The 14,837-nt window shown below is 46.3% G+C and overlaps 4 protein-coding genes across 6 annotated transcripts; 1 reads left to right on the forward strand and 3 right to left on the reverse strand.

Annotated features, from left to right (window-relative positions):
* Positions 1–1,090: 1,090 nt before the first annotated feature.
* On the reverse strand, positions 1,091–3,484 carry slc52a3-2a (solute carrier family 52 member 3-2a). Its single transcript, XM_085900438.1, has 4 exons — positions 3,341–3,484; positions 1,917–2,899; positions 1,728–1,851; positions 1,091–1,655 (listed from the first exon to the last, which is right to left on the reverse strand). The coding sequence occupies exons 2-4, from the start codon at positions 2,888–2,890 to the stop codon at positions 1,446–1,448; spliced, it is 1,308 nt and encodes a 435-aa protein (XP_085756564.1). The 5' UTR covers positions 2,891–2,899; positions 3,341–3,484; the 3' UTR covers positions 1,091–1,445.
* On the reverse strand, positions 3,341–7,344 carry slc52a2 (solute carrier family 52 member 2). Its single transcript, XM_085900436.1, has 6 exons — positions 6,959–7,344; positions 6,730–6,870; positions 5,593–6,177; positions 4,841–5,135; positions 4,656–4,779; positions 3,341–4,438 (listed from the first exon to the last, which is right to left on the reverse strand). Exons 2-6 carry the CDS (start codon positions 6,857–6,859, stop codon positions 4,229–4,231), a joined length of 1,344 nt encoding a protein of 447 aa, XP_085756562.1. The 5' UTR covers positions 6,860–6,870; positions 6,959–7,344; the 3' UTR covers positions 3,341–4,228.
* A 132-nt stretch (positions 7,345–7,476) lies between these two features.
* On the reverse strand, positions 7,477–11,125 carry LOC147041178 (uncharacterized). 2 transcript variants are annotated; one of them, XM_085900432.1, is made up of 3 exons: positions 10,886–11,125; positions 10,216–10,282; positions 7,477–10,137 (listed from the first exon to the last, which is right to left on the reverse strand). In XM_085900432.1, exons 1-3 carry the CDS (start codon positions 11,120–11,122, stop codon positions 7,670–7,672), a joined length of 2,772 nt encoding a protein of 923 aa, XP_085756558.1. In that variant the 5' UTR covers positions 11,123–11,125; the 3' UTR covers positions 7,477–7,669. The 2 variants fall into 2 exon arrangements, with proteins under 2 accessions (XP_085756558.1, XP_085756559.1); XM_085900433.1 differs by lacking the exon at positions 10,886–11,125 and adding an exon at positions 10,535–10,693.
* Positions 10,895–14,589, forward strand: fbxl6 (F-box and leucine-rich repeat protein 6). Of its 2 annotated transcripts, none has more exons than XM_085900435.1 (10): positions 10,895–11,001; positions 12,052–12,531; positions 12,602–12,760; positions 12,842–12,905; positions 12,989–13,120; positions 13,218–13,322; positions 13,390–13,503; positions 13,687–13,924; positions 14,002–14,239; positions 14,326–14,589. In XM_085900435.1, exons 2-10 carry the CDS (start codon positions 12,104–12,106, stop codon positions 14,453–14,455), a joined length of 1,608 nt encoding a protein of 535 aa, XP_085756561.1. In that variant the 5' UTR covers positions 10,895–11,001; positions 12,052–12,103; the 3' UTR covers positions 14,456–14,589. The 2 variants fall into 2 exon arrangements, with proteins under 2 accessions (XP_085756561.1, XP_085756560.1); XM_085900434.1 differs by lacking the exon at positions 10,895–11,001 and adding an exon at positions 11,478–11,787.
* Positions 14,590–14,837: the final 248 nt, after the last annotated feature.

Raw genomic sequence — 14,837 nt, forward strand, 5'->3', positions numbered from 1 at the left:
AAAAATGGCGGCGTACCTAATAGAGTGTCCATGTGACGTCACAGATCAACCAGCCAATCAGAAAGTGGGGGGTTCTTCGGGTGTGGCACTTTTCACTTTCACTTAAACTTTTTCCCTAATGAAGTGATTAGGTACACCTGTGTCCATGTGACGTCACAGATCAACCAGCCAATCAGAAAGTGGGGGGTTGTTTGGGTGTGGCACTTTTCACTTTCATTTAAATTTTGACCATGATTTTTCCCTAATGAAGTGGCCTGTGATTAGGTACACCTAAAAATGGCGGCGTACCTAATAGAGTGTCCGAATGACGTCACCGATCAACCAGCCAATCAGAAAGTGGGGGTGAGGACGGGTGTGGCACTTTTTACTTTCACTTAAACTTTTTCCCTAATGAAGTGATTAGGTACACCTGTGTCCATGTGACGTCACAGATCAACCAGCCAATCAGAATGTGGGGGGTTGTTTGGGTGTGGCACTTTTCCCTTTCATTTAAATTTTGACCATGATTTTTCCCTAATGAAGTGGCCTGTGATTAGGTACACCTAAAAATGGCGGTGTATCTAATGGAGTGTCCGAGTGACGTCACCGATCAACCAGCCAATCAGAAAGTGGGGGTGAGGGCGGGTGTAGCATTTTTCACTTTGACTTTGATTATATGATTTATAAAAAAATAAATAAAAATCAGTGTGTGTGTGGGGGGGGACGATTCGTTGAACGAATATTTTGAGTGAACTGATTCTAAACATTCAATTCATTTAAAAGAACTGGAATGCACATCACTAGTGTAGTGTGTGTGCGCGCGTGTGTGCGTGCGTATGTATGTGTTGTGTATATGTATGTATGTGTGTGTACATGTAATGTATGTAATGTAATGTATGTAATGTATGTATGTATGTATGTATGTATGTATGGGGAATATCAATTTATATAAATAAATATATTTGCATGTCCCCCCTTAAAAACTTGTTGAAATATGTGTGTATGAATGTGTGTATGTATGTGTGTATGTATGTATGTATGTATGTAACGTAATGTATGTTATGTATGAAAATGTATAAAATGTATAAATGAAATGTATGTATGAGATGTATGTATGTATGAATGGGAACTTGGACAGAAATTTATTTAATTTTTAAACAATTTTCACATCAGTGGAGTTACAAACATTCCAAAGACAGCAGCAGCATTTCAACCCATCAGGCTATTTTACACAAAGAGACAAACAAAAAAATAAAGAAATCATTCTCGATCATTAAAAGTAAACAGTACAAAATATGAACCCTCCACGTTTACTCCAACTACATGACACACCTGTACATTCTAAGTTTAGGAGTTTAAATATAGTAGGAGGGTGCAATTCATTATCACACATTCTTGTTAGCATGTAAACAAACAAACAAACAAACAAACAAACAAACAAACAGACAGACAGACTACCATGTCATTTAGGGACATCGGGTGTTGCAAGGGTCGCCTGATGCAAAAAGGTTGTAAACGCTGACCATAGGGAACATGGTGACGGCGCCCAGCAGGGAGCCCAGCTGCACCACCGCCCCGCACCACACGAGGGCGCTATGGCCCTCGTCGCGAAGGATCACGCCGATGATCACCTTGACGTAGGACAGAGTGAGGACGAAGACGATCCACGCCAGCACCTGCTCGCCGCGAGCGCACAAACAGATCACGTTGAAGCAAAATTCACTCGGAAAATGTTTTTCTCAACTCACCATGACGATCCCGCCCCAGGTGTCATTCACCAGCAGAGGACAAGGGCTCAGGGCGGCCATGCTCATTATAAAAGCCCCCACGCCGCTTCCCACCAATGTGAGCGCCCCCATCAGCCGCAAAGATCTGGTGAGGAATATAAGAAATGTTTCAATCATGACAACTTGAGTCCTCGCCGTTGTCTTGCTTGCCTTATAGGGAAAAAGGTGGCAACGAAGCAGGCCAGAGGGTTGGCCGCCGCCGACATGGTGGCAGACAGGTGGTAGGCGGTGTTTCCGTACGGTATGCACGAGTACGATTGCACCGACGGAAGCACCGCGTTGGTCAGAGCGTTGGCCCACGCCAAGACTACAAAGATGTACAACACCTGCATCCGGCTGTAAGTGCCGAGGCCAAATGCACTTTTCTGTCTTGATGCTCTGCGTGGCTCCGTTGCGGCGTTCTTTGCCACCCAGGTCTTGTCCTTGACCTCACTGGCGTACCGGCTTTTGGTTTTCTCCCTGGCAACGGCGGGGTGATGATTGAGCAGAAGGAAGGCCAGCAGGCACAGCAGCATCATGGCACTCAGGAAGAAGAAGAACACCTCCGCTGAGAAGTTGGCTGGCTGACGCTGAGCCTGTAACGTCGGTAAGATGTCTGTTGTGTTTTGGTCGGAGGCGTCGTCTACGCAGTGGACCACTCCGACGCCCTGGACGAGCGCCACGAGCGCCGGCAGCAGGCCGCTCATGCCCTCGCCGATATAGTAAGTCGTCAGGTACTGGGGTTTGAGGCGCATCATGAAGGGAAGGAAGGTCACCGAGGAGGTGCAGTCCACCGTGGCGAGGAAGAAGGCGAGGAGTAGCAAGGCCACGCTGCGAGGTGCCCCTGCCACAACTACCGTCTCCTTCCAGAAGAAACCCAACAGGAACGTGGCCGCCGCGCCGAAGGAGACGATGACGTAAATCACCGCCGTCTCGCTGAGGACCCCCGGTCGGAAACGATGCATCAGGGTGACGAAGAGCGGCCCAACGTTGGCCATCTGGATGAGAACCGAGAGGTACGACGGCAGGTACCAACCTTCCGGAATCTGGGAGTGGATCACGGGAAGCTCCACCCACAGACCGTTGATGGCCACCCAAGACCCCATGCCGAAAAGGCACGCCAGTAGGTGGGTGAGGGCGGACATTTTTTTTTTCTAAAGGAGAGAAGCTTTGAGGTTAGCTCACAATGAGGTTTACTTTTTAAAATTCGGGTCCTTGTGCAGGTGTCTCGGCAGTTACGTGTAACGTCAACAGTACAAAAGTGGGACTGTTTATTATTCTGAAGCTCGAGAGGATCTGACGTGGGACATTCTTGCCTCCCTGTGGTCTTCACCCCCCACCGAGTCCCAGATGCTCAAACGAACAGATAGGACTTGGATCCATTATAAAAAAAGAAATCTTATTTATTCTATTTTTGTACAAGTGGTGAGGCAACAGCGGGAGCCATTCGAAAAAGCAAAAGTTGTCCGTTTGTGTCAAACCAAAAGTGCCAATAAGAACTAGCCAATTATTTGACCTCAAGTTAAAACTACAAAAAACATTGGATGACATCATCAACATGCATTTTGGAAGTCCAAAAAAAAAAGTATACTCACAAGTAGTGGGGATGAATTTTCAGGAGCGAGTGAGCGAAGCTGCGAATCCGGGATTAAAAGCCTCCTCGGCAAGAGTGGGCGTGGCGTTATGTGTTGCGCTCATCCAGCCGTGACACGTGCTGATGTTGCCGATCACATTGTTTTCCAGAGCGAGCCCGTCGGACGCCTTCCGGGTGGGATCACATGTGAGCGCTGTTTTTGACTCGACTCGGTGAGAGCAGCTACGTTGTGTTTCCTTGCGGTTCCAAGCGCACGCTCGCCGGCCCCAGACAAAAGCTGTCCGAGGGTCAATCGAAAGGGTTATCGTGTTAAAAACTCATTCCATTGTCAACTCATCAGTTATCTCAAAGAAGACACTATAGAACCATTTAATTAAAAAAAAAAAAAAAAGGTTTAATTACATTAGTTGTCACATATACCAAGTAGTCATTTAGTAATGGTCTTTCTTTTTTTTTTTTTTTTTCTCAAAAATGAAAATTATTTATGCCAGTGCAAAAATTAGGATTCTCCTCTCAAATCCCGGACGCTAAAAAGCAACATTACCTTCTTGATGTTATAACAGCACAAGGAGCAGCAGTCAAGTGTGGATTATTAAATATTGAAGTAGGTAATAGTGCAGATTGAAGGGGGCGGGGCCTGTCGGTTGTGCCCCTGAGGCAACAAGTGTCACATGGTCCGAGTGTAAACAACCGCACAGGTTCGACTCGTGTTTTCGGAGCACGTAAAAGCCCCTCAGCCAGCATGAGGCACCACAAAGCTCCCCCTGTCAGAAACCGGTTCGGACTATCCCGTGCTTCAGAACCACCTGACGCTTCTGTTCTATGGGAGCTGTGTTTAAACAGTACATGTAAAAAAAAAAGTAAAAAAAAAAAAAGTTCTTATCTGACTTTAATGGCACACGTCGACGCAGTCCTGCCCCCGCTGAAAGACGTTATAAATGTTGACCAGGGGGAACATGGCGAGAGCGCCCGCCAGTGAGCCCACTTGAATGGCGATGCCGCACCACAGCAGGCCGGCGTGGCCTGCTTCGTGCAGCAGCGTGCCGATCACCACCTTCAGGTAGGAGAAGAGGCCTGTGAACAAGATCCAGGAGGCCACCTGCGAGGGAGGCAACAAGAGCGGGTGACTTGAAATGCTTCAACTGGAACTTAAGTCTTGAAAACACATTGTACTTCACAACTCCAAACACTAGGGGGCATCGGGTAGGATTCGGTACATAAGGTAGATAAGAGAAGAAATAAAACTTTAAGTTCTGGTTTTCATTACTACAAAGTCTGTTGGTGTGGATGACAAAATAAGAAGACTGGCCACTCACCACTAAGACCACACCGGCTGTCGTCCCCTGAAGAGGAGGACACGGACTGCGGGAAGCCAGAACCAACAGGTACACCGCGAAGACCCCGCCCGCCAAAGATAAGACACCTAGACGCGGAAAGGACCTGCAAGGCCATGCAAAAAGGTGAGCTGGACCCGAAGCAGGCACAAGCGCGGCTACATCACCTTAGAATGACAAACATGGCCAGGAAGCAGGCCAGGGGGTTGGCGATGTTGCCGAGGACCACCGAGAGGTGGAAGGTCATGGTGCTGTAAGGCAAACAGGTGAAGCTCTGGACGGATGGCAGGACTCCGTTGGTGAGCGCGTTGGAGACGGCCAGCAGCGCCAAGAGGTAGCCGTTGTGCAGCGTCCAAAACGGCGCAGCGGGCGGGGCCTCCTCTTGGCGCAAGTCCTCCCGGGACGACGGCGAGCTGCCATTTTGGATCGGGTTCGCCTCGTCGCCCCCGCTCTTGGCCGCTGCTGCAATAACATTTGAAATTGCCACTTTATACAAACCACAAATGCCAGAATTTACTGTTAAAAATATTCTGAGTAAATCACATCATGTAAATTACACTAATCTGCAGATGACAATCATGTTTCTAAACTATCATCGTCTGTTATCTTTGTAAAAATGTGCATCTTTTCGGAATACTTTAATACCATAAACTGTCACAAGTAGGCGCCAAAGCCTCGCTATTAAGAAAGTTACAAATGGGATGACTTATATCTTCATTGTTTAAGATTTCTGCATGTCGAGGAAGTTCCAATTTCTTTGGATGGATATGAGCGAGCAGGAACATTATCAGTCTAAATTTGTACTTGCATTTTTTTTGCTCTTGTATAAGCAGGGGATTTTTGTACATACAGACTTGGAAATATAAATAGCTTAAATATCTTTCCATATAGGTTTCTCAAATTGAATCTTTTAACATACTTTCAATACTTGCGTAGGAACCCCGTAAGGTGTCAGATGGGGGCAGCGCAGCTCCTTTCGACGCCACCGGTCGGCACGTCAACGCCAGGAAGCTCAGCGCGGAAACCGACAGCATGACGAACAAGAACCAGAAGAAGTTTTGCGCTGGGAAGTTCTCCTTGAGGTAGTGCGGCTGCACGGTGCCATTGACGACGGGGCACTCCAGCTGGCCCACGCCTTGCCCCAGCGCTACCACGCACGGGAACAACGCGCTCAAGCCCTGCCCGACGAAGAAGGTGCGGATGTACTGCGGCGGGTAGCGGAACATGAAGGGCAGGAAAGTGACGTTGGACGTGCAGCACACGAGCGACAGCACAAAGGTGAGTAGCAGGAAGGGCAGCGAGTGCAGCTGTCCTGCCACTATTGTCGTACGTGCCCAGAAGATGGCCAGAAGCGCCGCTGCCACCAGCGCCAGTGCCTGGATGCAGTGGATGACCAGGCGCTCATTGAGGCGGCCTGGAGCGCAGTGATGCGTGACGGTTACCGCCACTGGACCAATGTTACCCATCGCAATCAAGACTGAAAGGTAGGCCGGTAAATTCCAACCTGCAATGACAACATAAACACTCAAGGAAATAAAAGCTACTCCAACGTTGAGGTCATCTTTGAGTTTTATTTTTTCTTTCCCTGAGATTGGAATGTGAAACTTCTGATATTGCTGAGAAATTAGTTTGATTCAAACAATAAATGAAGGATTTACAATTGTATGTATTGTAAGAATTCTAGAAACATTCCAAAAGCAGATTCACGTGGTTTATGCAAGATATTTGTTAACAGAGGGGAACAAGTAGCTTGCCAAACCCGTCATTTTTTTTCCGTTGCGAAATCACCAGATAACCGTGAACTATGACCTCACAGTGGATTGATTGTATTACAAAACAGTTCGTCTTACTTCATGTACATGTCGCGTGATATGTTCATACATACAATAGATACATACATATAATATGACTATCGCGACTATTAGCATAATGCAATTTAAATCTAAAAACGGATGTTTAAGGAGGCTCAAGTGTCAAACGCTAGCTTGCTATCTTAAATTATTTCCTATCAGGGAACAAAAATCTAGCGGGTGAATGCTAAGAAGCGACCACTGACCTTCGGGCAGCACGCTTACGATGACCGGGAGCTCGACCCACAAACTGTTGACGGAAATCCACGAGCCCATAGCGAACAGCGCCATAAGGCCGTGGGTCACCGCATCGCTGCTCCACCAGCCGGCCGACATGACGCCGCCGACTTTGACCCAAGGAAGGGAGAAGAAATCACGGAGAGTAAGCCGGTAAACGCGGTTCGGCAACGGGATTATTTGTTAGCAACTAATCACCGTCACACTTCTGCCACTCTCGCCGCGTTGGAACCGCAGCAATGGTGGATACTTAACAAACAGTTCCCGCCCCTTGAGATGCCTTCGGGTACTCTTCGGAAAATAATGACGCCTTGCCTTTCCGGCTGTATTTAGTTATGAATGCACGACGTTGTAAAGAGATTATAAAAGAAAACAGCATACACAACATAGACAATCATAACCATAATATGGCCCTAATAAGTTACCATTGTGTTTTCTCACGTTTTTCTTTAAATAGAGATGAAGGCAATATTTATGAGCGCCTCAAAAGCATCAAAATGGCGCTGGTAACCCGTGGAGATGGGTGCGTTCGTTTTATAATCAAATACAACGGAGTAGGGCGGGACGATATATTTTTCTCACTTTCTAATATCTTATTCATTTAACACATTTCTGCCTGATATGGAATGCATTCTTTCACATTTATGATTTTAATTTGGCTGATATAAATATTTCACAAGGATGTCCTTGCGTGAGCTAAAAACATGACAATTGGCTAACCATGCAGATGTTTTTATTTTTTTCAGCAATACTCATGATCAATTTAGTTGTCACTTAGGCCGTCATAATAGCATATTTCGAAATCCCTGAATAAAGACGACCCAGATATGACGAGCAGTAAAAAAAATAAACTTTGTACAGTTGAGTGAAAAAGACGGTTAGTCATCACTATGCTTTGTAAATAAACACTCACGATTCTTGGACAATGTTAGGTCTGCTGGTTTCCTTCGGGCTTGGGACGGCTTGCGAACCGTCCCCCGCTTTCTGACGGACACGCTTCATCACCGCCGTCTTACGTGGAGCCAAGACGATGGAGTAGCCCGGCTTGACGCGGGGCAGTGAGAGCTTTAGCTTCATCACCATTTCACTGGTGTTGCGGAAATTGGAGTTGAGGATGGGGTCCGTGTTGCCCAGCACCCTTTTCTGGTATGCAATCTCACAGCGGACGGCCTCCCACTTGGTCTTCCTGTTGTCGTTGGCCAAGCGCAGCATCAGCTTGTCTACGTCCTGCTGGGTGCGGCACCCCCCGCCGTTCCGATCCACGATGGCGCTGATGTAGTCTAAGTCCATGCACTCTGGATGGACGTTCGCTGAACGTTTAGCCATCTTCTGCCGTCCCCGACCTTTGCCCCATTGTGCTCCGCCGTCAGTGTTGAGAGCTTGCTGGCTGGAAGGCTCTTCAGAGTCAGATGAGCTCAAGTCCTCCGAGCTGTCCGAATGCGCCGAGCATTCTTTCTGTTTTTGCGACTGGCTGTAGGGATATTCGGCCATCAGGGTGGAGAACTTGCAGCTCAGCAGCTTTATGTTCAAATCGGCCGACGGCACTTTGGCGTAACGGCCTCCCGGCAGGAAGTCCATCAGGTGCTTTTCGGCGACGCCGGTAATCACTTTGATCATCCTTTTCAAGCAGACCCTGATGAGGTCCCTGTTGGTGTGCAAATCCTCACAGTAGTGGTACACGCCGGGGTAGATCTGGTCTTGCAGCGCAAGCTGCAGGAAGACATTGGTGACCTTCTCGGGCACCATCAGAGTAGACGGGTCTTTGGACCATTCCAGACACTTCTGGTAGAGGCAGAGTAGGTACTGGCTGAAGAGGGAATACTCGCCTGTGCTGGTTAGAAGCTGCCAGTAGGGCCCCACTACTTTGCAGTAGATGATTGCGAGAACGCACACAATGCTCTGGATGACGGAATCGCTCGCGTCGGCGACCACGCTCTCCAGGAGGACGTTGGGTCTCTGGTCGTTGGTGAGTGCCAGCATGTCGGAGAAGAAGAGCGCCACCTCGTTGTGGTGGTGGGTGAGGCCTGCGGCTGCCTCAAAGTAACTACTGAACAGCGTCGGCGGCTTCCTGACGATCCGGGAGGGGTTTTGCTTCTCCGCGCAGAAGGCCATCCAGTGTTTCTTATAGCTCAGCAAAGCCCCCTTTCTGGGGATCAGCAGGTCCGTGGCCATGTGGATAAAGCGGGAGGTGGCGCTCTCGCTGAAGCTGAGCACCTTCTTAAAAAGCGGGTTCCCGTCCCGGCCCAGCTTGTCACCTCGTGACTGCGTGATCTCGTTCTCAAAGGCCATGAGCTGCTTCTCCACCGTCTCGTGTACATCCACCAAGAAGTTGGCGTTGTGGTGCAGGAAGACCACCGGGGGGGCCAGCGAGGCCTGCTCGCCGACCGAATTAAGCGTTTTCTCAAAGGCCACCATGACGGGGTGCTTCTTGCACGTCAACGCATACTGATTTCTGAGAAGGTCCCAGGAAACTCTCTCGCAATTTTGAGTTTGCCCGCCGTGTATGCTTGACAGCTTCTGGACAGACAACATGGCCACGTCCAGGAGAGACGGCAACACTTTGTCGTTGTTGGCGTCGCCGCCGCAGCAGACCGGCAAGTCTTTATTGACGACTCGAAGTGAAGAATTCTGCTCGGACTCCACACCGGGAGAAATTTCGTAGGTGTCGTATTCCTCCTTGACCATCACTTTTTCGCAGGGAGAGGACTGCATGCGCTTTTTGACAAAGGTCTTGTGGTAGCCTTTGGACTTTACCAGCTCAAACGGACTTTGAAGCCAGTTCTCCATCACAAAGTTTCGCCTGTGACTTCTCGTTTGAGAACTGAGGTGGCACATCTTTAACTTTTTGAGCTTAAGCTTCAGAACACTGTAAGATTTTTGAATGTTGCCATCTTTGCAGTATTGCGGGTTGAAGTTCCTCAGCCAGGTGACCAAATTGATGGGGGAAACTTTCTCCCTTATCACAAAGTTGTTCAGCTCCAGAATCAAACCATTGGTGACCTCAATGGACTGCGCCCGCTCAGAAAAGTCTTTCATTTTTAAAAGGTGGTCTCGTTCGACACCGATGCTATCACATATGGGGCCCACAAAGTTAAAGTTGACATACGAGTCCAGAAAGACGCGCCTGGCCTCGCCCGTCAAGCTCAAGGTGGCGGCGATGCCTCTTTCGATCAAGCACCGAAAGTCCGCCGAATGGTAAGATGGGAAAATCTTCTTCAGCCAATCGATGATGGAAATCCACGGGAAGTTATTGTCCTCTCTCATGAGTCCACTTTGAATGAGGAATCTGTTCTTGCAAAGGTCTCTGTCAAGATCCAAGCCTTCTCCCATTTGAGGGCCAATGAAGTCTGCCACCAACTTCCAATAATAATCATCTCCTGAAAAAACCGAAACATTAATTGTACAAATATCAATTGATACTCCAGATTTCTTGAAGTAAATGTCTTTAGACTTACTCAAATTTGCTTCAATTATAACTGATTTTCCAGAAAGAGAGAAATTGCCCCCAGACTCCATTGCCAGCTGTTATGGTAGAGAAACAAGTGAAGGATACATCATCATTATTGTGTTTGCAGGGAACAGTGATTCTGCACAAATCAAATGTTTGCAAAGCTACATCAACTGTTATTGAACGTCACGTGTGAAGCTAACGTTAGCAATACCACCGTTCATCGGCAATGAATTGCAGGCGGTAGAATTAGCGCTACTATCGCTAAGAAATGAAAATACAGACAATGTCATGCAAAAGAATTATAACGTCAACGCGTGTTTTACCATGAAATGTCCCGCGCCACGACAGGGCGAATTTGCGCTCCCTGTCTCGTGCAGAAATGAACAAACACAACAGTGCGATTGGATGTAGTGGTATAGCCTACAAATGTAGACAGACTAGCTATCCCAATGCGTCGTGCAAACATGTTTACGTGGCGGCCATCTTGGATGTGGCAAGATCCTTCAAAGGCCATGGTACGGCAAAATGACACATTTGTAGGTTTAATAAAATGCAAATAAATGAAAGAAACAAAATATTTTTTTTTAATTTTATTTTCGAAAAGTACATATGCAGTTTTGTTTCGTTTCATTTTATTTTCGTTTCGTTTTCGAATAATGTCATTTTGGTCTTACCGCTGCCACATTTTCTGGAGTTCTGGCGGTGCGAGGTCGGCCGGTTGATTTTCGTTTCAATGCTGATCCACTGGCTCTGAAGTTAGTAACCCATGACAAGATCGTGTTTTGAGGAGGTACGGGATCATGTCTACCAAGTCTGAAGCGCAAACGGAACGCTCGTTGTGTTACAGTTACAGATTCGTTCTTGATAAACGTTTCCACAATGAAAGCGCGATGCTCACCGGTCCAATTCATGTTAAAAACTGAAACGAAACAAAATAACATCATTCGAACAAAATGGCATTATATGTTCTTTTCGAAAATAAAAGACAAAACTTTTTTGTTTCTTTAATTTATTTGAATTTTATTCAACCTACAAATGTGTCAGATCATTTTGCCGGACCCTGTATGATCTGAATTTGATGATAATAATAATAATAATAATAATAATAATAATAATAATAATAATAATAGTAATAATAATAATATCGAACATTTTTAATAATAATAATAGTAAAATACAGAATGTTTTATGGCGAGTGTTTCCTTGAGGGCGTGTCCCAGATGCTCCAGCCAATCATATTGGAGTGATGCGCATCCTGCAACCAATCATACTGCAGCAGGGCGTATCTCGCTTAAAACATGGCGGAACTTAAAACAGCAACAACAATAACAGAGCCTACAAATTTTGGACACGTCTTAGATTTTTAAAATAGATTCAAAAGTTGTAAGCTCACGAAGTTTAACGACGCCAGTTACACGCCATTTTACCTTGTAATTGTGACTTGTTATATCGCGCGGCGTCGCTGACTTCCTTAGCGAACAGCTAGCTGCAACACATTGTGAGATATACAATTGTTCGAAAAACATTAGTGTGTAATAATAGCATAAAAGAGCTGCAGGTTGACCCACACCTTTAGGTAAGATAACAACGCGAATCTTTCTGAATGGCACTTTGCAATGGTTCAGATAATAATAAATGCATATAAAGGTAATAAATGTAACGTAAATTGTAATAATAAGACGCAAAGCATTTCACACATGCCCCAATGAAAGATCATTTAAAATGGTGGTCTGCAAATATATGTTGATAAAGATGTAACCATTTTACCAAGACTATTCTAGAATATAGTAATAAAAAAAGAACACCTATACAGTAACATTCCTCTCTGTCTTGTTTTCAGATTATTTGTCACTGGCTATGTTCGTTGTCATAAAAGACGAGAGAGTATCCTGATGATGGCGTCTGCTGAAGGGGCGGTTGAAGATGTTGTGGCTTTCCTGTCCACCCAGGAAAATCAAGAAGCAAAGCCCCAAAATGCTTCACGAAAGAGAAACACCACTGAGCTCAAAAAACAAAAAGCAAAAAAGAAAAGGACCAACGTGAAAAGAATGGACGAGCCCAGATACACGGTCCACGAGGGCGAGGACATGCTCCTCGTCATATCCAGCACCAACTCGCAGGACCGTAGCGCCACATGGGTCCCCAAGACAAAGAAGAAAAAGGGAGGAAAGAAAATGGATGTCAAAAAAGAGGCGACGCCGCCTGTGTTTGCGGCGAAGCCATGCGACCACAGATGGGGGCAAAGTCTTCCGGAGGAGGTTCTGGTTAATATTTTCAAGATGGTGGTCATGGAAGATGGTGCTGTGCCCTTTCTGTGCAGGTAGTGTTCGACCAGTCTTGATGTTGAGGTTGGTTGTGTTTAGCTAAAAATGATGCGTTTCCCGTGCTAGGGTGGGAAGGGTGTGCCGCCTGTGGAACATCGCCGCCGCCACTCCTATCCTGTGGCGGAAAGTCTCCGTCGGTCACTGCTGGATCGCGCCGGGCGAAGATCAGATCCCAGAAACACAGAGATGGATTAAAAACACATTCGACTGGCTAGCGCAGAGCAGGTATGCTGTATGACGATGTTGCCGTTAAAATTAGCTAGGTGAATGTTCTGTTTAAATATTACCTTAATTTTTTGTTTTCAGATTCTCTCAACTACGGGATTTCTCCCTCCATCATTGGACTGAGAATGTGGACTATGCAGTCGATGTAGGTCATGAGGTTTATTTACAAAATTAAATTTTGTGTGGAAATTACAGTTTATAAAAATGAAAAAAAAAATCCCCCGTCAGGTTGTGTCGCAGTTCTGCTCTCACTTGACCTCGCTCACGCTCTCCTACTGTATCGGCCTAACGAAGGCGGGCTTCCAGAGCTTGGGCCTGCACGGCCACTCACTACGTAGCTTAAACCTACAGTACACGAAGGTGAGCCCATCCTGTGGAGGAATGTCTCAGGAGCCCCACAGAGGCACACAAAACGTTTCCGTCCAATGTAATACATGAAATAATTGTCTTGCCGTAGTTTGAAGAGGATGGTCTTCTCACTTACCTGGATGATCACGGCGCACAAATCCAGCAGATTCAGTTCACCCACAGACCCAAGTGTGGCCGATTTTCCTTCATCTCTGTAAGAAACCATAAGTCTCTCTCAAATGTCTTGGAAACAACAATTACTATGTTGCTTCTGTTTTCAGAGGGGATGCTGTCCCAATTTGGAAATACTGGAGGTTAACACAAAGCTTGACAGTACAGACAACGATATAACTGTTTATATCCAAGCGCTACAGAGATCTTGCCCTAAACTTAAGGTAAAAGATTGTTGATATCAGAGGTGAGGGACTCAAGTCACAAACACAGATACAAAAAGCTAAGTGGCTATTGCGTTCCACATGTGACTTAACCTCACCTCCGGTACATATTTTGTTACGGCTTTCTGATTTGAATCCACTACAAAAAAAACAAAAAAACATCTCTACTGTTCTTGCCATCAGACACTCCGGATGCTGAACGTCTGCCCGGTGTTCAAGAATACTAATAGTCGTAATGGTGCTGAATCATCTCCGGGCTTCCCTCTACTGGAGGAGCTGTGTATTGCCACTGCGTCGTACAACTACATAAATGACAAACAGTTACGGGACATACTCTTTGGCTCCCCCCGGTTGCGGGTGCTGGACCTGCGTGGCTGTTCACGCATTACATCTGCGGGTCTGGAGGCTTTACCCTGTCTTGGTAAAGGCATGATTTTGAGTTTAAAACTAAGGCTAGGTTTTCAAAAGTCTGAAATGTGCCAACCTTGTGTCTGGCAGAACTGGAGTGCCTCTTCTGGTCTCAGTATTTCACCAGCCACATGGGCACATTGTCCCTGAATAGGGGCCTCCATGCCCTGATGCAGAAGTGGAGTCACACATTGCGGCAGTTGGATGTGGCCAATCAGCCTTTTTCTCAGGAGGAATTGGAGGCGGCCATGATTCACCTGGCCCAGGTCAACCACACCCTCCGGTCACTCAATCTGAGCGGGACCAAAATTACAGCAGGTTCCCTGAGGTAACGGAAAATACCTTTTCTTTGTTTACCTTTTAGTATCATAATTACCCAAATGAAAGGTTCTAAATATCAATTACAATTCACAGGCTTCTCATCAGCCAAACATCAGGACTAGACTACCTCAACCTGTCCTCCTGTCGGGATCTACCAAGAGGGATAAAGCGAATTTATCGCGGACAACAGGAGATTCGCCAGTTGCTGGACAAATTGGAATAGAGCTCAAACCAGACACACGATTGACGAATAGTTACGTTTTTGTTAAGACCACAGTGAACCCTGAATTGACTTAGTTTTGGTTTTCCATTGGTCATTTCTAATAAATCGTATTTGATTGGCTTTTTTTAATGTGACATTTGGTGTTATTTGACTCAAAATCATGAGGCAAAAGGTTTCCAGTCGTTGAATCGTGCAAGTTCATGTTTTCTCCTCTCAAGGGAAAGCTGTAAGAAAATTGAAGCTAAATTCTTGAGGTTTTTCGGAGTATGTGATGTTTAATGTTCACCTTTGATATGTATCTGCATTTTTGACTCTGCTTAGATTTAGACCAGAGAACCCGTTCATAGAACAATTAAGAATGGGAGAATGCCAGATCGTAATT

This window comes from Syngnathus leptorhynchus, chromosome 20 (genome assembly GCF_054491065.1).
Source record: "Syngnathus leptorhynchus isolate UIUO chromosome 20, UIUO_Slep, whole genome shotgun sequence".
Taxonomy (NCBI): Eukaryota; Metazoa; Chordata; class Actinopteri; order Syngnathiformes; family Syngnathidae; genus Syngnathus; species Syngnathus leptorhynchus.